This window comes from Aquarana catesbeiana, linkage group LG12 (assembly GCF_042186555.1).
Source record: "Aquarana catesbeiana isolate 2022-GZ linkage group LG12, ASM4218655v1, whole genome shotgun sequence".
In the NCBI taxonomy this organism is placed as follows: domain Eukaryota; kingdom Metazoa; phylum Chordata; class Amphibia; order Anura; family Ranidae; genus Aquarana; species Aquarana catesbeiana.
Genome location: NC_133335.1, coordinates 48057967 through 48080489, shown reverse-complemented (window position 1 = coordinate 48080489; position 22523 = coordinate 48057967). Strand labels below are relative to the sequence as shown.

The following is a 22523-nucleotide window of genomic DNA, read 5'->3' as shown; positions in this document are numbered from 1 at the left end:
ATAGAATATACTACCTAGGATGAAAGTTCCTTGACTCACACCAAGCAAAGCAGGCCTTCCAGGAGAGATGGCAGATATGACAAGAAGTGAACTCCCTAGCCTTTAAGAGGGCAGAGATGTCAATCTGAAAGGCCCATAATTCCTCAGAGTTGTGCTTTTAAAGTCAGCAACCAAAATGGAACACTAGCCCTTGGGACAGGAGGTCCAGGCGAACTAGAAGGACCCACAGATATTCTGCCATGAGGTTATGCATGTCTGAAAATCATGCCCTGGGCCAATTCGGTGTAATGAGCATTGCAGGAATGCCCTCCTTCGAATTCTGCAGAGTAGTCAAGGAAGAACCTGGAGAAGCAGTCGAGAGACTTTTCCATGACTGTGGTAGAAAGGGCATGCCCAACTCCAGAATTGGTTAAAAATCCACCATGCTAGAAAGAGGCTGGCCATTGGGGTTGAACGCATCGAATGGTGCATGGATCGAGACTGTTTGCACCATGTGCCCAGAATATTGAGCTGTAATCGTCTGGAGTGAAACTGGGTGTACTGGTACAGCTTTAAAGGAGGCCACATGAGACAAGACCCTCATTCAAGCGTGAATCGATGGCTTCCTCTGGTCCCTGGTATGAAAACAAAGGGACAGAAGTGTGTCCTGTGGCATAAAGGTTCTGGACAAGGACATGTCCAATGTCAGACCCTGGTACTCCAATCTGAAATCGGTCCAGTGATGACTTCTGAAGACTGAGAATCCAACCGAAGCTTTGCATAGTCCGTACCATCTGTTGGATGTTGGCTTACTGACATATGGAGATACAAGTGGAGAGTTTTTAGATCCAGAGTGGGATAAACGCCTCAAATTAGTTTGGAAATCCAAAGGAGGTTAAAGGAGTTGCAAATGCGGGGATTATCTTAATGCATTATATGCATGAAGATAAAAAAAAAAAAACCTTGTGTGCAGCAGCTTCCCCAGCACCCCCCCCAATTACTTACCTGAGCCCCTTCTCTCTGCAGCGATGTCCACAAGTGTCTTAGCTGTCCCAGACACTCCCCCTGATTGGCTGAAAGCAGTGGCACCATTGTCTCCCGTGGCTATCAAAATCAGCCAGCCAATCAGTGGAGAGAGAGAGACAGGTTGGGGCTAAGTGTTTGAATGGATACACGGAGCTCTCACTCGGCTCAAGTGCCCCCTCTAGCAAGCTGCTGGCTGAGGGGGCACTCAGGGGCCAGGAGAGCCGAAGAGGGACTCAAGATGATCTGGGCTGCTTAGTGCAAAACCAACTGCACAGAGGAAGTATAACTTTTTTTTTTTTTTAAACAAAGCCTTTACAATCACTTTAAAGTAAAAACCCCGACAGTGCTTCCCTGTTGGTACAGGGGTAAGGACCCATTGATCCAAGAGCTGTTGGACAGTAAGCACATGCACCCACTATGGGCAACAAGTTGGAGTGTATGAAGCACCAAAGAAGCAGAGTGCCAAACTCTAGTTTGTTGCCCCTGGTAATGACCTTCTGGTCCCAAAATATATCAGATGCCTGGGTCCAGAGATGAACAGGCATCCCCCACGTTAACCACTTGCAGCTCCGCACGACGTCATATGATGTCGCAGAGTTTGAGTAGCGATATCTGAATGATGCCCGATATCAGCGAGACTGAAGCGTCCGGCGGCGGAAGTTCACCATAGAGAATCCAGCATGCCAGATGGCCCCCAGAAGTCTATGACCTTTGTGACTCATTCCATGGGACAGCACTAGGCCAATTACCAAAAACCAGCACTATGACAAGAGTAAAATCCATTGCACTGGACAAGCTATGAGTTAGGCAACTTATAAGTTAGACTGGGTTCCATCTGCAGCTGAACACATTAGCAAGGAAGCAAATGAAAGGTGAGCATACTGCTGATGAATAAGAGTATGCCCCAATATGAACAATTATCCATGTATGGCTTTATACATGTGCACCAGGGTGGATAAAAATTGATGTTTAAAAGAAAAAAAAAAAACATTTTAAATCAGATTGTTAAAAATTTAAATAAAAGCATTTTATTAAAATAAATTTGATAAATCAAAAAAACTGAAGAAAAAAAAAAAAAATCTATAGATGGTTTTCTATTCAAGATACATTCAAAATTTAGTTTATTCAGCATGAAATAGGGCATGAGGCTGTATATTCAACAATATTTACAATTTTGGTAAACTCATTCAATGAATTCAAGCTCCACAAGCTGAGAACATGTACTGTATTGATGCAGTTTCACAGTAACCATGAGATAAACCAAAGTTAATGGATATTCCTTTATCCCATTGTTTTGCAAATCTATACTACAAACTGCATGATTGAATCAGTTCTGATATAGCTTTTTCACTAACCTGACAGCTTATTCTAAATAGGAAACCTTCATTTTGTTTGCAAATTAAAGATTTTAACTACCAGCAAGAATGAGTCCTTACATTTAAAGAGAACCTGTCATTTCAGATCCATCATGGCAGCGCCTGTTAGCGGGCATCCACTCATCTGCTGCCACCACATCCCTCACCTTGTTGTGTCACTGCCGCATCACCAGCCTTCCCATTAAAGTTAATGGGACTGTCGCGAGTCAACAGCGGGTCAGAGGAGCCGATGCGGGACAGAAATGACAGTTGCGCTTTAAAAATTTATGATTTAAATCGACTTGATTTAGCCCCGGTTCACACTGATGCGAGTTCATAACGAATGCGATGCATCAAAAGAACTTTAAATTCGCATGTCATCCCTAAAGTCTGTTTTCAATGACGGTCGTTCACATACATGCGTTGCGATTCCTCTACGAAAGCGATGCGATAAAAGGGTCTTGTGCGAGTTTACTGCGTTGCGAATTTAGTCTCCATAGACATCAATGTAAATCGTTCTTGAATCGCATTGATGGTTCACAATGTGCGAATTCCACCACACTACTCTCCACAAAAACCAGGAAGTACACAGGAAGTTAAAAGCTTTTTTTTACATTATGATTCCATTGGCTAGAATATCAATCGCAGCCATGTCCAACTCCTGAAATTTCGCACCTCCGACAAAAAAACGGAACAAATTTACAGCGCAGCAGTGTGAACCGAGCCTTAAATGAAATCCACGCTGATGTTCAGAGGGCTGAACTGAAAACCAAACTTTTTGTTGGCATACGCTCAAAGTCAGCTTGATACAAACATTTAATACAAGCTGCAGTTTCTCTTTCAAACACCATAGTGTATGTGTACATACCTTCTTTCTATCTTGCTCCAGAGATTTGCATTGCTGATAACATTCTTCCAAGCACAGATGAAGTTGAGCTGCAGACCTACCTCGAAGCTTTGTGGACTTCTGACTGTTAAGCATAGATGCCATGTTCTGCAACGAGGTGTCTCCTTGCAGAAGGTCACTGATCTGGTGATACGTCTGGCCAAGTTCTTTATAGGCATAATTGTCCATTAAGGAATGGTTAGAAGCACCCAACTTTTGACAAAAACATGATTGTAAATTAGTAGATGAAAGTGATGTTAAGTTGCTGGGCCTGCTACCTATCATTGATGCACTGATAGAACATGCAGTAAGTGGATGGGTCACTCTGCTGTTGGTTAGCTTATTATCAACACTTCCAAGTCTCTGGTTTTTACAGTTTGCTGTGTTGCAAAGCATCCCTTGATAGATCTTAGCTAGGCATTCAGAGTTTAGTTGCTTTGTATTATACTGCATCCTCTTATCTTGATAGATTTTCTTGCCAGTGTTCTCATAATTACAGAGACCTAATACATTCTCATGCAAGCCATTAAATGGCTCCAAACTTTTTCCAGAGACTACTTCACGCACACATTCTTCCTTGGTTTGGTCCCTGCCATAACTGTACTCACTGTAGGGAAATGCAAGATTTTCACTGTGGTGGCTTTGAAAATCGCTGTCAGGCCCATGAAAAGAACATGCTGAGGAACAGTTGCACCCAAACACTGAGCCTTTCTGGGAGGCAGGTACAAGGCTATTTATCTTTATTTGATTTTGATGGAAGTTGGTAGAGTTGCTATGAGGTTGGCTGTTCATCCATAAAGGCCAGTCAGCGTTAGCGGCAGACAAAATGCTGTTAGGCTTCATAGCATGAGCAATTTGATCATCATACCTTTGCGGCAACCTCTGCAAGTGACTAGGAAGAGCACCACTCCCTTCATCCAGCATTTTCCTCCCATAATCTGATTTATGGTCATATTCAGACATGAATGACCTATCTGATAGAAGATTCATGGCCTTTGCAGGGGCATAACTTTGCTCAGTCATGAAATCGTTAGGTTTGTGACCGCTCTGCTTTGCCTGGATTAGTTTAGCATAGGCTTCATTCACTCTAACATTCAAATTCATCAGATCCAGGGATAAAGGACATACGCTTCTCCATTCCTGAAATCCTAGGCCAGAGTTTTTACTGAACTTGGTTTTATTATTCAGCAAGTCATGCTTTTCAAGTTCTGGGTAAAAGTCACATTTGTTTAATGAGGTAACTAATTGCTCTCTGTTTTGGAAGGGGTCTTTGGGAGTTTCAGACATGGATGCTGGTGACAAATAACTCTTAGGAAGGGGGTATTCCTTAAGGCCACTTCTGGGGTCTATAGTGTAGCTGTTAGGATTATCAGAGTGACACAAATAGGGCCAGCGGTCATCCTGTTCAACACCTGGCAGCTCAGGGAATAAAGCCTCTCCATTGTGTATCTCTGTGCTGGGCACAGATTCAACACCACGAAAATTCTTCTGTAGGATTGGCAGATCTTTTGATTGCTTAACGTCTGGCACTAGGTCCTGGTGATCAGACAGTCTGTTTAGACTTAATGGCCACAAAGATTTCAACATGGGAGAGCAAATCCTAAAAAAATCAAAAGGTTTAATTTCAAATTTGCATATTCCTTATCTTACTGCCAAAAAATGCTAAAATCCAAACGACACAGAACTGAGAAATTAAACAGAATTTCAGGAAAATTAAGATACACGGCTTGCTATGTCACATGATCATTGCACGATGAATTAGTTTCATTCCACCAACACTAAATAAGCAACCATATGGGTTCTATTTTGGGATTTAGCTGAAGGTGCAGCTATGTACCCCACTCAGAGCAACCAATTCTGAACATTCCATTGTCAAAACAAATGTTTTGTTATAGCAGTTACAGCAGATGAGTTATTACAGTATGACGATACCCAGTTGTATCAGAATTCACTCTTCTGTGAAGGTTGTCTGCAAGATTTTTGAGTGTTTGTGGTGTTTTTTGCCCCTTTAGCCAAAAGGGAATTTGTGAGGTCAGGTACCAATGCTGGGCGAGTAGACCTGCCTCTCAACTGGAATTCTAGTCCTTTCCAAGGGTATGAATAGAATGGAGTTCAGTTCATATCTCCATCATGGTAATGGTAAGTGCTGAGGGCAAACTGATCACACTAGCACACTAGATCTGCTTTACCGTCCCGATTGCACTTGTGAACAAAGCTTTAGGCAGGCCATAAACTGCAAATTTCTTTCCTGCAACCACAGGTTACAGAATAAATTTGCATGATTCCCTTATCACAGCCATTGCTGACAGGGGAATTCCTGCTGCCATGAAATGGTCTGCTCCCGACTAGGGAAGCAGCCGCTAGCGATAATTGCAAATGAAGCCGGGAGGCTGGTTGTACTCAAGTTGATAGATTAATTAGTACATTCATCCTGTCCACACACTGAGATTCGAACCGGCTATGGCCGGCCACTGTCACAAGTGTGCCAATTGGAAGGATTACCCTCTATTTCTGTTTCAGTGAAAACTAATACATTCTGGATTTTCTTATTTCCAGTCCCAGTAACAGATTACTAGAACAAACGGAGAGGGACAAGAAATAAAAACTTACCATTTTCCTTTTCTATCTCCACTCCAAAAAAAAAGGCTACTGCATGGCTGTACACGTTACAATCTGATTGTACAATCTCATCTAGATTTACCAACTCTGTATCTTGACGGCCACCCTAAACAACTCATTCTATTTATGACCAACTAGGTAACCTCCATCATTACATAGTTTGTAGGTCTAAAATAAATTGCACAGAATGGCTCTTTACACTGCCTTTCAATATTCGAGAGGAACAATTCTTGGTAATAGGTAATTTTTTATATTATAAATATAATTATTATAAATACTAATAGGAAAAAAATATGCATACCCATCAGAAAAATAGGGCTGAGTTTTGTCTTGCTCTTCCAGAATATTGGATACCAATCCATAGAGGTCAGCTTCACTTCCATATTCTTTTTCACTTTGTATCCTGACATTTAAATATATCATCGATCAATATTTTACAGGTAACAAACATCTGCCTTTTTATCTGCTCTTAAAAAAAAAAAAAAAAAAAAAAAAACACACAGCTTGAATGAAATGTAGGATCTGCTACTGCCAACTTTGTTTTAACCACTTGCGGACCGCCGCACGACGATGTATGTCCAAACTTTGGCGGCGGATACAGTTATGGCAGCAGCTAGCTGGCATAACCCCGGTATCCCCGTTTTCGTGCGGCGGTCGGCTTTCTGATAAAAGTGGTCTCTGCGGCAGATTCGCAGCGAGATCACTTATCAGTAGCGGGAGAGGGCCCCCCCCTCCCGCCGCCGCTTACTGGAGCCGTCGGTAGCGGCGGAGGCGATCGCGTCCTGTCAGTGCTGAGTCTGGAGACAATTGAGGCCAAGATGGCGCTCACTCTTCTCCATGACACTGCTGGGCGGAAGCGACATCAAAACGTCACTTCCGTCCACGCCTCTTAAAAGGCATATTTTTTTCAATGTCAATTTTTTAAATGACTTTTTTTATTGCATTTTAGTGTAAATATGAGATCTGAGGTCTTTTTGACCCCAGATCTCATATTTAAGAGGTCCTGTCATACTTTTTTCTATTACAAGAAATGTTTACATTCCTTGTAATAGGAATAAAAGTGACAATTTTTTTTTTCTTAAACAGTGTAAAAAAAAAATAAAATTTAAAAACCCCCCATCCCGACGAGCTCACGCGCAGAAGCGAACGCTTACGCGAAAAGGGCCCGCATATGAAAACGGTGGTCAAACCACACATGTGAGGTATCGCCGTGACTGGTAGAACGAGAGCAATAATTCTAGCCCTAGACCTCCTCTAACGCAAAACATGCAACCTGTAGAATTTTTTTAAACTTCGCCTATGGAGATTTGAGGGTAAAAGTTTGACGCCATTCCACGAGCAGGCGCAATTTTGAAGTGTGACATGTTGGGTATCAATTTACTTGGCGTAACATTATATTTCACAATATAAAAAAAATTGGGCTAACTTTACTGTTGTCTTATTTTTTTATTCAAAAAAGTGCATTTTTTCCCAAAAAAGTGCTTATAAGACCGCTGCGCCAATACGGTGCAAAAAAAAAGTATTGCAACGGCCGCCATTTTATTCTCTAGGATGTTAGAAAAAAACATATAATGTTTGGGGGTTCTAAGTAATTTTCTAGCAAAAAAACCTGTTTTAAACATGTAAACACCTAAAATCCAAAACGAGGCTAGTCCTTAAGTGGTTGAAGGTACATGCTCCAAGACTGTTATTCCCATCTTCTCTATTTACCAAATCACTAACCAAGAGCAACCATATGCTGGAACTGGTATCCTGCAGGCTTGTCTCAGGTCAGCAATAAAGCTGGCCATACACTAGTAGAATTTTGTTTGAAATTTAAGAACATTTGTTCAATATTCTAACTACTACTTGAGTCAAATTGGCTTTTACCTTTAAAGTGGGAGTGGATTTTTACCTATAGCCCCCTCCTGGACCATACCAGGCCACATTTTCTCAACATGGGGGCGCTTTGAGAAGGGTCTCCTCCAACAACCCTGGGCGGTGGTTGGGGGGAGTCTGTGAACAGGGGGCTTATCAGAATCTGGAAGCCCCCTTTAACATGGGGGCCCCCAGATCCCCCCCCCAGAAAAAGCAGTCCTTTATTAAAAGTGAAGAATGTCCCCCATCGTAGTTCCATCGGGTCTTTACTCCGGTTCCACCCTCGTGTTCTTCCTCCGGTCTTCTTACATGTGGCGCATGTGCAGCATTCCGCCAGGGCGAAACCTCTGGTTGCTATGGCGACCTGGGGTTTGTCGAGCCCTGTGCCAAGAGGCTGAGCCAGCTGCCAGTCCAGGCATCTGAGTGGATCCCGACTATGAAGTTGGGATCTTTTCATAGTCTAGACTGACTCAAGTGACAGACTTTAGCCCGCTTTTGGCACAAAACACAAAAGAAACACAAATGCCCCATACGGTACACAACGGATAATACACAAAGTAAACACCCACAAGCAGAACTTGCACAAAACATTCTAGCAAGACAGAACACACATGTAGTCAGAGCATAAACACTGTACAATACCTTACGGCAATAGTACATTATTCTCTCTCTGCCTGCCTCAGTTTTCCAAAATTTGGGACCTATGGGATCATTCTGAGCATAATCCCAACACCACGCCTTTAACCTCTATATGACAGACTTCTCCCCATTTTATACTTACATTTATGCCTGATTTCTAACCTTATCACCCTATTCTCCATGGTGTTATCCCCCCTCCCCCTCTAGTAGAGCTTCATTCAGGTTCTTCAGTCAGTTTTAAGTACCCCTGGAATCTTATCGATAGTGGATCCAGAGAGCTATAATTCAAGATTTGTGATGTTTATCTGCCTGTTTGTGATGCTTCCTCTCCTGGTCCATCTAAAGCATCCCCCCCCTGCTGCTTTTTTTTACTCTATTTGAAGTTCTATGATGCTTCACATGTTCTATTATATGTCTGATTTCTCACACAAATTTGTTGATTTCAAATCTATTATGGTTCTTAAAGCGGCGTTAAAGCCACAAACTTTTTTTTTTAAGTCAGCAGCTACAAACACTGTAGCTGCTGACTTAATAAGCACACTTACCTGTCCAGGGTGCCTGCGATGTCGCCCCCTCAGGCCGATCCGTCTATCGGCTCGGGTGCAGGCGCCACCATTCCAACTAAGCAGTTGCTTCACTGGCGGGTTTTTTTTACTACGCATGCGTGAGTCGCGTGGCACTTTCTGAATGGCCTATCTTCTGGGGCACACACAGGTCCCAGAAGGCAGTGGTGTGAAGGAGGAAATGATTCCGAGGTAGGAAGGAAGTACACTCAGTACTTCACATAAGGTAAGTAAAAATGAAAAAATAAATATCCAACAGCGAGTGGTGGAGGAGTGGTCATTCCTTTAACAACTTGCAAAATAGGGTGGAACGCCGCTTTAATGTCTGCTCTTTGTTTTTCCTTTCCTGCAATTCTGATTAACCTAAATATACAATAAAAAAACCTGTACAATACCATAATGTGTTGCAGCAGCAAGGAAAAGGTACTATTTATGCACTTTATATAGCATTGAAATTAGTACTGCATACAACACATTTTTTTCCTTATGTGTTAATTCTACAATGTGACAACTAAACCCTCTGCAATAGGGTAGCTTGGTTGACATACAAACACATTGTGCTCAACTTTTCACTGAAGAGGGTATGACTGCACAATGATGTATTTAGCTTGAGGCTACAGAAAATGTCACTTTCAGATTAGAGGGTGAACCATTTTATTTTTTACAGGTTATTTTAATACCGACATGGCTGCTCTATGCATAAAAGGCAGCACACTGATCAGATGTTTACCATCTTGGTATCCTACTGTAAAACAGAATGCACATATCTAGTCTATTACGGGAGCCCTGTGCAAGTTCATCTCTCACCAAATGGGCTATAAGAAATGGCTTTATCAGCCTACTGCCTTTAAGGGCTCCTTCACACTTTATGCAGGGACCTGCATTTTTCTTCACAAAAAAGGTTTCAACTGTTTCCTATGTGTTCTATTCACTAAACGCCTGGGGTGATCTGCTTGGTGGAAAAAAATGCAAGTTTTTTAGCAGCACATCAGGCAGTAACACTAAACCATATCTTTATTCTCCAAAAATAATCCACACAACTACTTAATGGCCCTGTAATCTAGTTAAGGAAATGGTTTATAACTGGGTTCGTATTGCCTCCTTGTAAGCTCTCTAAGCTCCTAAACCTTTTTTCCTCCCTCACTTTGGAACAAGCAGTGCATGTTATGCCGCGTACACACAGTCGGACTTTGTCTACAAAAGTCCGGACGCCGACGGACCAAATACGGCGAACAATCCGATCGTGTGTGGGCTTACCCGGACTTCCATCAGATTTGCAGCTGGAAAAGTCAGCTGAATTTTAGATTTGAAACATGCTTCAAATCTTTACGTCGTAACTACGCCGGACCCAGAAATCCACTCGTCTGTATGCTAGTCCGACGGACAAAAACCCACGCTAGGGCAGCTATTGGCTACCAACTTCCTTATTTTAGTCCGGTGTACGTTATCACGTACGAATCCGTCGGACTTGTGTGATCGTATGTAGGCAAGTCCGTTCGTTAGAAAGTCCGCCGCAAGCCAGCCAAAAGTCTGTCGGACGTTCGTCGAAAGTCTGTTGGACGGGCTGTCGGACTTTTATAGCCGAAAAGTCCGACCGTGTGTACACGCCATTAGTTTATTATTTAGACATGCACAAAAACCTGCATGTTTGAAAAGTTCATTTGGTGCCGCGGCGTATTGTGTGACTGCAATGCAGCCATTTCACTTCCCATGTTTTCAAAGCCTTGCTAAAAACATTGTTAATGCTGAAGCATACTAAAACTCTATATAAGACCTAACTAATGGCAAAAAAAATAAATAAATAAATTTTCTAAGATGTCCATCTCTAGTTGCAGAATTAAAACACACTGCAAGCTTACTTTGTATTTGGCTGTGCTGTAGGCTCTGGTTTCATCTCAGAGAGTGCAGACCAAGGTGAATAGAGATAAGAATCCGCCCAGGTTGTAGAATTACTCGAAGGGCTAGGGGCTGAAGAATCATAACTTCGAAGCACATCTATGGTTTCTTCACCCTGAAAAGACATGCGAGATTTAATTTATTTTTCATTTGCACATAAAACAAAGGCTGCTGCCTAAATATTTTCATTTAACCACTTGCCGACCATGCCATAGCCAAATGATGGCTACAGCACGGCCGGCAAGTTTTGGGAGGGCATCAAATGACATCCTCCCATGATCGCACCCACTGGAGCACGCTCTGTTCACTGTGTCCTTTGACACAGATCAGGGTAAAGAGCCAATCAACGGCTCTTTAACACATGCTCAGCTGTGTCCAATCACAGCTGATCACAATGTAAACAAGCCGGTTATTGGCATGCCTTTCCACACGCTGACAGCATGAGGAGAGGCGAGCCGATATCTGGCATGTGTGAAGGGGACATCTACACTGATAATCAGGGCACCGATTATCAGTGCAGTCCCAACAGTGCCGCCTCATAATTGCACATCAGTGACTGAGAAACCATACAGTACAGTGTTGCATGACCGCGCAACTGTCCAGTTTGACAGCACTGAAAATTGGCCTTGGTAGGAAGGGGGTAAAAGTGCCCGGTAGGGCAGTGGTTAATGAGCTACTGAACATAATAGCTGTTTAACTATGGACACCAGCAAACTTTTTTCATAGCTTTACCTACACACAGTAAAACCTTAGATTGAGTGTAACTGTCTGCAAGTGTTTTACAAGATGAGCACATTTTTTAAAATAAAATTTAACTTAATAAACGAGCAATGCCTTGCAATACAAGTGGCGTCACGTTACAACTGAGCATAGCAGAGAAATCCCATGTTAGTAAATGAGAGCCGTCTTAATTAGCACTACTGAAGTAGCTCCGAATTTAGGAAAGTTTTCTGTAATGCTTCAAGGCAATTTCTATCCGACTTGTGCCCATAGACTTTAAGAGTTTGTGAAAAAAAACAAAAAACTGCTTATGCTCAAGAAAGCTCAAAGAAGCTCAAAAGGAGCTCAAAGAAGCTCAATAAAAAACCATGCACAAGAGCACAAAAAAGCACAAGCTTCTTCAAGCTGAAATAAAAAGCTCAAATGCCTGTAAAAGCAGCTTTTTTTTTTCAGCTACAGTGTGCATGAGCCCCAAGTCGAATCCTCTTAATTGATGTAATTTGGATCCGACATTACAAGAAGATTAAAAGAATGAAATGTTCCACAGGTATTAAATATACATAAACCACATTATATTATGACGACCTGAAATCAAAGTTGCTGAAAAGTCCCATATAAAAGTGCTTATAACAAACTTCCAAAAACGTAAGCAATGAAAGTTCCAAGTCCCAAATAAATTGCTCATGCTCAACAAAATGTATGCAAAATTCTGTGCTTGACAAGAGCTCACAAGACGGTGCCCCCACATAGATGTGAACTTACAGGAAGATTACCCAGGCATTCCCTAAAGTTGCCTTGAAGTCACATTGCTATAATCTTTTTATATGGACTATAGACTGAAGGACTTCTGAATAAATGGTTGTGGAACAAATCATCTGAGTTTCCATTATTTCTTATGGGCAAATTCGCTTTGATATACAAGTGTATTGGATTACAAGCACGTTTCTAGAACTAATTACCGTATATACTCGAGTATAAGCCGAGATTTTCAGCCTTTTTTAGGCTGAAAGTGCCCCCCTCGGCTTATACTCGAGTCATCGCCGTCTGCCTACATGATCAGCGTGTCATGCAGACAGACGGCAGCCATTCCACTGTTCAAAAGCCGCGCCTCTTCCTCGTCTGTGATAGGTAGAACACTCAATTTCCCAGCAGTCAGCGTTCAGTCTATCATGGACATCCTCTCATCCTCATCCGTGGTATGAGGATGAGCGGATGTCCGTGATAGGCTGAACACTGACTGCTGGGAAACTGAGTGTTCTACCTATCACAGACGAGGAAGAGGCGCGGCTTTTGAACACTGGAATGGCCGCCATATGTTATGACACACTGATCGGTGGATGCAGATCGCCACAGGGAGGCATTGCTGATCCTCTTTTTCCACTTACAGTAGCTGCTGCATTTCTCAACCTCGGCTTATACTCGGGTCAATAAGTTTTCCCATTTTTTTGTGGTAAATTAGGAGCCTCGGCTTATAGTCGGATCGACCTATACTTGAGTATATACGGTATGCTCGCAATCCAATATTTACTGCATCTACGATCAAAAATCCTTTTACATGTCAAAGGATTCTTCGACTTGTAAAAATAGATTTTTGTACTGGCCACAAATTCCTTTTCTTGGAGTCCACAGTAATTCAGAGACTGTTGGGTTATACTGCCGTCTACAGAAATATTGTACAAAAGCAAAAAAAAAAAAAAAAAAAAAAAATTGTGGAGCAGCCCAAAATAACTCCTACTCCCAGCATTTCTTCGTTTTAAAGGAAAGTAGTGCCAAGAGCAGTATTTGTAGAAAGATGAGATCTGTGTCCCTTTTTTGTCCATTGAGACAAAAATGGGATTTTTGTACTTACCGTAAAATCCCTCTCTGAAGTTCATTGATGGACACAGCACTTTAATCTTGACCTTAGGGTTATATCGCCACCTTTAGGAGAGGACTAGGCAGAACACAACAAAAAAAACAAGCACAGTACCGCCCAGGGGGCGGTCATACTGGCTATAACCCCTCACTGCTGCTAGCAGCTCAGTTCATCAAAAAGCAGTACAAACATAAATAGGAGGGGTGGGTGCTGTGTCCGTCAATTAAATTCTGAGAAAGGGATTTTATGATAAGTACAAAAATCCCATTTTCTTTCGTTCATTGACAGACACCACTTTAATCTTGACCTTAGGGACGTCCCCAAGCAAGCAGTGCCAAAAACGAGGGGTTGGAACAGAGAGAATAAACTCCACCCACAACAAAAAGAACTCTCCATCAGAGGAGCCGCAACCTCAGACAGCCGCCTGAAAAACCTTGTGGCCGAAGCATGCATCCGAAGATGTGCCCACATCTACCTTGTAAAATTTGGTGTGTGTGTACTGATTACCAGGTAGCCGCCTTACACATCTGTGAAACTGACGCTTGATGCCGGAAAGCCCAGGAAGCACCAATCGACCTGGTGGAATGCGCCGTGACTGAAAAGGGAGGCGCCCACGCCCTTATGGCATAAGCCTGAACAACAATCTGTCTGATCCGAGAAATGGTGGTCGACGAGACCGCCAGGCCCTTCTTCAGACCAGCCACCGAGACAGAGACAGACCTCCGTAAGGAGCCGTAGCAGACAGATACACCCGCAGAGCCCGGACCACATCCAAAGAATGTAAAGCAACCTCTTTGGGATGCGACGGCCGAGGGCACAAGGACGGAAGCACAATGTCCTCATTTAGATGAAGGGCCGAAACAACCTTCGGAAGAAAAGAGGGCTGCTGTCTCAGCACCGCCATATCCTTGGAGGATCAAATAGGGAGACTTGCATGACAAGGCCGCCAACTCAGAAACCCGCCTTGCAGATGTAATAGCCACTAGAAAGACTACTTTGAGAGAGCGTCAATAAAGGGATCTCCCTAATGTTTTCAAACGGCTGGTTTCTGAAGCACCGAGAGCACCAGATTCAGATCCCAAGGGGGCAGCGGCGGGCGTACCGGAGGAACCACATGCCGAACCCCCTGAACAAAAGGTACGCACCAATGAGTGAGTTGTCAAGGGCCGCTGAAAAAAAAAAAAAAAAAAAAAAAAAAACAACCAAAGCTGATATCTGCCCCTTAATGGTGCTTAATGCAAGCTTCTGATCCTCTCCTCGCTGCAGAAACAGCAGGATCCCGGAAACCAAATATGAACGCGGATGCCACCCCACCTCACACAGGGAGATGTAGGCCTTCCAGGTGCGATAAATCCTCCGGGAAGAAGACTTTCGCTCCCTTAGTATAGTGGAAATTCCCGAAGCGGACAGCCCTCGGTCCCTCAGCACCTAGCTTTCAACAGCCATGCCGTTCAAGCAGCGACGGTAAAGCAGGGTGAAGAATGGGACCTTGAGACAGAAGGTCCTCCTGCACCGGCAGCCGCCCAGGAACATCCGCCACCATTCATACTATGTTGGCATACTAAGGACGTCGAGGCCAGTCTGGGGCAATCAGAATCACCGGAATCCCCTCGACCTCCACTCTGCGCAGCAGACGAGGGAGAAGCCTGAGAGGGGGAAAGGCATAAATTAGCCGATAATGCCCCCATGGGGCCACCGTGTCTGACGCGTCCGCCCAGGGATTCTTTGACCTATCCACAAACCTCTGCACCTTCCGATTGAGCCGAGAGGCCAGGAGATCCACATCCGGTATGCCCCACCGTAGGCAAATGAGCCGAAAGGCTTCCAAATGCATTGACCATTCCCCCTGGTCCAGCAACTGACGACTGAGGTAGTCCGCCTGCCAGTTTTCTACGCCCGGAATGTACATGGCTTACAGAGCCGGCATGCGCTGTTCTGCCCACTGTAGGATGTGGGAGACCTCCAGCGCCGCCGCCGAGCTCCTTGTCTCTCCCTGATGATTGACATACGCCACCGCCGTGGTGTTGTCCGACTGGATCCTGACCGGACAACCCTGCAGCCTCTGCGACCATGTGGAGAAGCACCGCCTGATCAGCCCACTGATCGGCAGGTGGGATTCTTCCTGCGTCCAATGACCCTGGGCCAAATGGATGCCCCAAATTCCCCCCCAGCCGGTCAGGCTGGCGTTCGTCGTGATCACCGTCCAATGAAGAGGAAGGAGCGATTTCCCTGACCAAAGGGCCAGGTATCTCAGCAATCAGAGAAGCGAAGCCCTGGCTAGCTGGCTCACCTGGATTTGACAATCCAGGGATGTCGGAGACTTGTCCCATTTGGACAGGATCTCTTTCTGCAAGACTCGAGTGTGGAATTGAGCATACGGTACCGCCTCAAAAGCGGCTACCATGAGGCCCAGAACTCGCATGCAAAAACACAGCAACAACCACCTGCGGGACATCCGTAACTGCACCGCGGATTGGAGAGTCTGCAGCTTGCTTGAAGGAAGAAAGACTCGCCTTTGAGGAGTCCAGAATCAACCCCAAGTACTCCAGGCGCTGGGTCGGCAGCGACTTCTGGAGATTCAACACCTAGCCAAACTCCTGAAGAGTCTGCATAGTGATCGCCACATCCTCCCTTAGTTCTGAGGCAGAAGCTGCTCTCAGGAGGAGGTCGTCCAGGTAACCCACGATCGCGATCCCCCGTTGCCTTAGCAACGCCAGAATCGGGGCCAGCACCTTGGTGCCGACGCTAAGCCAAAAAGGGAAGAGCTACAAATTGGTAGTGCTCGTCCCCGACCGCAAATCGCAGGCACCTCTGGTGTCTGACGCATATGGGGACATGCAAGTATGCGTCCATGATGTCCAAAGACGCCAGGAAATTCCATGGTCGCTGCACTTCCACAGGGAACGAACCGATTCCACCCTGAACCTCCGAACCTTCACAAAACAATTGAGGACCTTGAGAGCCAGGACCGGACGGACCCCATCCTCCTTCGGGATTACAAACAGATTTGAGTAGATTCCCTGAAACTTATCCAACGTTGGTACAGGCACCATCACCCCATGCAGCAGTAAGTCCTGTACTGCCCCAAACTTGGCCTCCTGACCGGAAGGAGATTAAGGTTGGAGGGAAAAAACCTGTCTGGCGGACAAGAAAAACTCTTGTAGCCTGACAAAACCAGCTCGCAGACCCACTGGTCGGAAAAAAGAGAAGTCCAACAGTCTGCAAACTCCCAAAGGCGACCCCCAACCCGAGAGTCGGGCGGGGGCGAACCTTCATGCGGAAGCCGATTTGTTCAGAGGCTTGTTCGGCTTGCGAGCAAAGTACTCTTTCCCCAGTAATATTTTTAATAATGTCATCCAGCGAGGCGTCAAACAGCCTCCCACCTTGGAAGGGCAACTCCGCCAGCGCTTTCTTAGATGTCTGGTCCGCAGACCAACACTTGAGCCAAATCAGCCGATGCAGCACTACTGACAGAGGCTCTAGAAAGCAAAGGGGCTGTATCCAGGGCCGCATCACAAATATACTTAAGGCCGTGCACCAACTGGTCTGCCAGTTCCACACAGACTAGGGAAACCTGCTCCTTCCCCAACTCGCGGTGCAACAACTTAGCCCATTCAGTAAGTGTTTGTGACACCAGAGCCATGGATAACACCAGCCGAAACGCGGACCCCACCACTGTAAACATAGACCGGGCAAACCGCCTCGGCCCTTCAAAGAGGGGGACCCTTCCACCAGAATCGTAGTCGCCTTATTTAACCTAGATACCGGGGGATCAACGACCGGAGATGTCCATTTTTTCAGAAAACTCTCCTCAAAGGGTAACGCACCGCCATTCGTCTCAGGACTGAAAAGGCACGCTGCGGGCATTCCCACTCTTTGTAAATAAACTTATCAAAATAAGTTAGGTAGGGAAACACCTTAGCGGTGCGGACCGGCTTGTGGGACAAAAAAGGGACCGACACATCTGCAGATGCCCCAGCCGTATCCTATCTTTATGGTATCCCGTACCGCCGTGATAAGTGCCCCCACTAGCGCTTTTTCCTGCCCTGAAACGGACGCAGAGACTTCCTCCTCACTGTCCGAAGGGTCATGGTCTGCAACCTCTGAAGCGTCAGAACAGGGGCCTCCTGCCACAGCGGGGCCTGAGTCTGAATCAGAGCTTTCCCTAGAAGACGGGGGGGTGGGCTTAGGGGCGTTTTTTTTACCCAACTTGCGCCCGCACGCTGCTTCCACCCTGGAAACAAATGATTCCAGGACCGCCGACAGAGCGTCCATGGGCACCACAGGTGCAGGGGAACCAGTTGCTATCACAGGGGTGTCTGCGGAAGAAGCGCCAGCATCTGACCCGCTCTCGCTTGTCACCCGGGATCTAAGGCAAGAGACAAATGCCACAAGGCGTCCAAACCACGAGGTGTTCTGTGTCAGTTTCGTGCTATTCCTAAATGGCCGCCACGCTCCAAGAAAATGGCCACGACTACAGCAAAAAAGCCGCGATTCCTGCGGCGACCATTCCCCCTGCATGGCGGCAAACAAAGGTAACAAACAAAGGGAAAAAAACAAGGGGAACAGACGAGGGAAAAAAAAAAAAAAAAAAGACAGCACAACCCCCTGCCAGGCCCAGAGACCGCACGGAGGACCCCCGGGCCAGGTAAGTGCACCATACGCCCAGCCACACAGCACCCCCTTTGGATGGGGAGGAGGGAAAGAGGCAGGGAGAGAGGACATGGAGAGAGACGCCCCAATCGACCCCCCAGGGAGTGCCCAGCTGCTCCATCCTGCCTAAACAGGCGGAACCATACTTGCCCCTCCTGCAGGGACTGCTGGACGCACTCCACGGACAGACCCATCTCCCGCATATTACGGAGTGGCTGTCGGCCATGGCAACACAGACTGGACCAGAATGGGGCCTGTCACGGCCGACCCAATGTGGAGCTAAAGTCTGCACGCGCTCGATGGCCAGGCTGGGGAGACTACCAGGATCTATATTATCCAGCCTGTCACCCAGCCCAGCTGTTGATTGTAGATCACAGGAAGAAAAGAAACCGCAAAAAAAATAAAATTTCAAAGACCACTGGTCCCCACAGGGAGCCAGGTCCTTCTAGACTAGGCATAAAAAAAACTGAGCTGCTGGGAGCAGAGTGAGGGGTTATAGCCAGTAGGACCGCCCCCTGTGCTCGTTTTTTGTGTGTTCTGAAGGGTGAAGCTGCTGTGCCAGGCACTGTAGGCTGCTGAACCCAGGTAAGTCGCCCAAAATCACTTTGTTGTGAAGTAGTCAGTCGGGAGCTGCTAGTACCGACTGAGGCACGCAAAAGGGAAGGAAATGGTGTGTACATGTGCATTAAAGCGACTGAAACTGAGGCCATGCAGATGCAGTAACACCAGATTCAAGGCTTGCAACAAACCACTATCCAGAATTTTCCCAGGGGAAAATCCGGATTTCGATTGAGCGGCGTCAGTGGACCGGGGAATGAGGCAATATTCAGCTTTTTGCAAACTATGTGAAAGATTTGTAACGTGGCATTTGTTAGGGGATGCGATCTGCATTCTTGAGGGATCTTGTGCAGGTTTATCCAAGGTAGGTGGTGAATTGGTAGAGAGGAGAACGCCTCATCTACACTTATCCATGCTTTATTTTTGGTGTTTAAGTGCCAGTCTATGATTCTAGCTAAGTGGCATGACCAATAATATTTTTGTATGTCAGGGAGGCCTATTCCTTTTGTTTTCGGGGTCACTAGTTTTTCCCATCTTACTCGTGATTGCTTGTCTGCCCATATAAAGTGTAGGCACAATCTTTTGTAAGTGGAAAAGAATGAGGATGGTAGTTTGATTGGGATAGTTTGTATTAGGTAAAGAAGTCTGGGGAGGATGTTCATTTTTATGACCGCCACCCTCCCAAACCATGAGAAAGTGTTTCTGTTCCAATTTTGGAGGTCTGCCTGTATTGTTTTCAGAATGGGGATAAAGTTTTTAGGAAATAGGTCAATTAGCTTGGGCGGTAATTGAATCCCTAGGTATGTGATGGAGTGTGCATCCCAACCAAATGGAAAGTTAAGTTTGCATAGGTTGACTAGAGAATCAGGTAGAGATACGTTAAGGGCCTTGGACTTGGCAAAGTTAATTTGAAAGTTGGAAAGCTCCTTGAAGAATTCCTTTAAGAGGTTGGGAAGTGTGGTAATGGGGTCTGTAAGGAATAGGACGTCGTCGGCATACGCTGCTATTTTGTATTGGGTGTTGGCAATGCCAACCCCTTTAATGTTTGGGTTGGATCTAATCCTGGAGTATGGGTTCCATTGTGAGTATAAAAATGATGGGGGATAGCGGGCATCCCTGTCTGGTTCCGTTTGACAGAGAAGGCGTCCGACAGGTGACCGTTAATCCTGATTTTTGCAGTTGGGGACGAGTATAGGGCCAGAATGTATTGTAGCATACGATCTTTAAACCCTATTTTGCGTAACACTTCGGACATGTAGTCCCAGGCCACTCTGCCGAACGCCTTCTCTGCATCAAGCGAAAGGAAGAAACCCGGCATTTGAGGAGAATAGCCAGTGATGGATGTTAATGGCCTTCAGGGTATTATCCCTAACCTCATGGCCAGGGATGAATCCTACTTGGTCTAAAGAAATCAGGGAATGGAGTAAGGGAAGTATGCGATTTGCCAGTATTTTCGCGTCGTTTTACATCTACATTTATAAGTGAGATAGGTCTATAATTAGAGACTATGCTGACATCTTTATCCGGTTTTGGAATCATCACAATGTGGACCTCCAGGAGGTCTCTACATTTGTCAGGTTGCTTGTGTAGGGAGTTGAAAGTTTTTAGGAACTGGGGTATGAGAGTCTCTAGGAAGGTTTTGTAGTAACTGACTGATAGGCCATCTGGGCCAGGGCTTTTGCCCGGTTTCATTTGCTTAAGGGCCTCCATAATCTTTTCCCACGTGAGGGGTTTGTCTAATTCGGCGGCCTCGTCCGAGGATATTGGGTTAGGGCTAAATTGTGTTAGGAATTCCTCTATCAGTTGTTTCCTGTCTCTAGTTGGATCGGTCTGTGGCTGGGTATTTAAGTTATATAGTTGGGAGAAAAATAGACTAAACTGATTTGTTATACCGTTTGAGGACTCTATCTCGTTTCCTAGGGGGTCCGAAATGGAGTGGATGGTGGAGTTCATCTTTTTGGTTTGGAGGGCCCTGGCGAGCATTTTACTAGATTTGTTCCCAAATTCGTAAAAAATTCTTTGTGCTAGAACAAATTTACGTCTGGTTGATTTCCCCAATACCTCAAGGAGATCTTCTCTAGCTTTCAACAGCTCCTGAAGGGTTTGGTCTGCTAGCGATTGCTTGTGCTTCCTTTCCAGAGTGAATTTTTTCTGACAGTTTGCTGTTGATATATTTGCTTGCCTGGCTTTTTGTTGCTGTGCGGCTAATGATAGTAATTCTCCCCGTTGACCCTCTGGGCGGCTCATAAGTGTCAACGGGTTGGTGTCTGGAGAGGTATTCTCTTGGAAATAGTGCGACAGGCAATCGTTTAGTCTGTGTGTATTGGGTCTGTGAGGAGAGCGTTGTCTAGTCGCCAGATCCTGGGTCTCGTGGAGGTTGTCGGGAATGTAATAGTGGCGAAGATGGGATGATGGTCTGACAATACCATTGGGTCTATTGTAGCTGTCAGGAGTGAATCCAAGTCCGATTGAGATAGGAAAAAGTAATCTAATCTTGTGTATCTGTTGTGAGGAGGGGAATAGAATGTAAAATCCTTGGCACTTTCGCCGCTTGATCGTTCTTATAGGCGTCACCCCCCCTCCCCCCCGCGCCGCTTCTCCAGGCTCTCCCGTGCCATCGGGGACCCGGAGAAAGAATCGCCCGCCGCCGGATGACGAGCATAGAGATTTCCGGTGACCAGTCATCTCTATGACCGTCAGAGGCCCGGGCGCTACGTTATGTAAACAAAGCCACGATCGCAGCTACCAGCATGAGATCGGAGAACCTGTCACGATAGATTCCTATTACAAGGGTTTACATTCAGTGATCAAAAAAAATTTAATGAAAAAAAGTGTAAAAAAAAAAAAGTAAAATAAATAAATTAAAAAATTTTTATTTATTTTTTTTAAAACGCCCCTTTCCCCGGTAGCTTGCGCTCAGAAGCGAACGCACACGTAAGCCCCGCCCACATATGTAAACGTTGTTCAAACCACACATGTGAGGTATCGCCACGTGTGTTAGAGCAAGACCTCCTCTGTAGCACAAAACATGCAACCTGTAGAATTTTTTAACCATCGCTTATGGAGATTTTTAAGGGTAAAAGTTTGACGCCATTCCACGAGCGGGCGCAATTTTGAAGTGTGACATGTTGGGTATGAATTTACTTGGCGTATTATTATATTTCACAATATAAAAAAAAAATTGGGCTAACTTTACTGTTTTTTTTATTCAAAAAAAGTGAATTTTTTTCCAAAAAAAGTGCGCTTATAAGACCACTGCGCAAATACGGTGCAAAAAAAAAGTATTTCAATGACCGCCATTTTATTCTTAATGTTTGGAGGTTCTAAGTAATTTTCTAGCAAAAAAACCTGTTTTAAACATGTAAACGCCTAAAATCCAAAGAGAGGCTGGTCCTTAAGTGGTTAATGGTTCAAAATCTAAGGCGACCATCTTCATTCTTGCTTCACTAACCTAGTACATTATTCGCTCAGAAATATGGAGCCAAGAAGATGGAACATAAAATGTACTAGGTAGTGAAAATTATGAAAATGATGTCACCTACACAATTCCCACCTTTACACTTGCAATATCAGCTTCCATATTTCCATCATATCAGGTTTCCTTTGAGGCCATTTTAATCCTTTTAAACTGTACCTGAGCTTTGTAAGCATTGTGGAAGGAAGAAGGTTTGGAAAATGAACTGCCATCATACAGGTTCATCAGCTTGCTACCAGCATCTGCACCATTCCAGTCCCGACTATTTGCTCTGTAGGCAGCTGTATGCTTTAGAGAAGACACATATGTAAGAGAAAAAGACCATGCAAGACCAATTCACTAAGCTAATGCATGCTTATCTACCATAAAGATTGTCATTTTCAGCTTGTATTGCACTCAAAGCTAATATCAGCTTTATTCTATTTATTAGAAAATTAGAGAT

At 45.0% G+C, this 22523-nt stretch overlaps 1 protein-coding gene across 1 annotated transcript in view; it reads right to left on the bottom strand.

Annotated features, from left to right (window-relative positions):
* The window catches only part of MEIOC (meiosis specific with coiled-coil domain), a 59540-nt gene extending 37234 nt beyond the window's left edge, over positions 1–22306 (bottom strand). The window contains exons 1-4 of the mRNA XM_073606396.1: positions 22241–22306; positions 10784–10935; positions 6167–6268; positions 3229–4846 (exon numbers count right to left, since the gene is read on the bottom strand). Coding sequence (XP_073462497.1) covers positions 3229–4846; positions 6167–6268; positions 10784–10935; positions 22241–22306 — 1938 coding nt within the window. The remainder of the gene's footprint in view (positions 1–3228; positions 4847–6166; positions 6269–10783; positions 10936–22240) is intronic.
* Between the last annotated feature and the right edge of the window lie 217 nt (positions 22307–22523).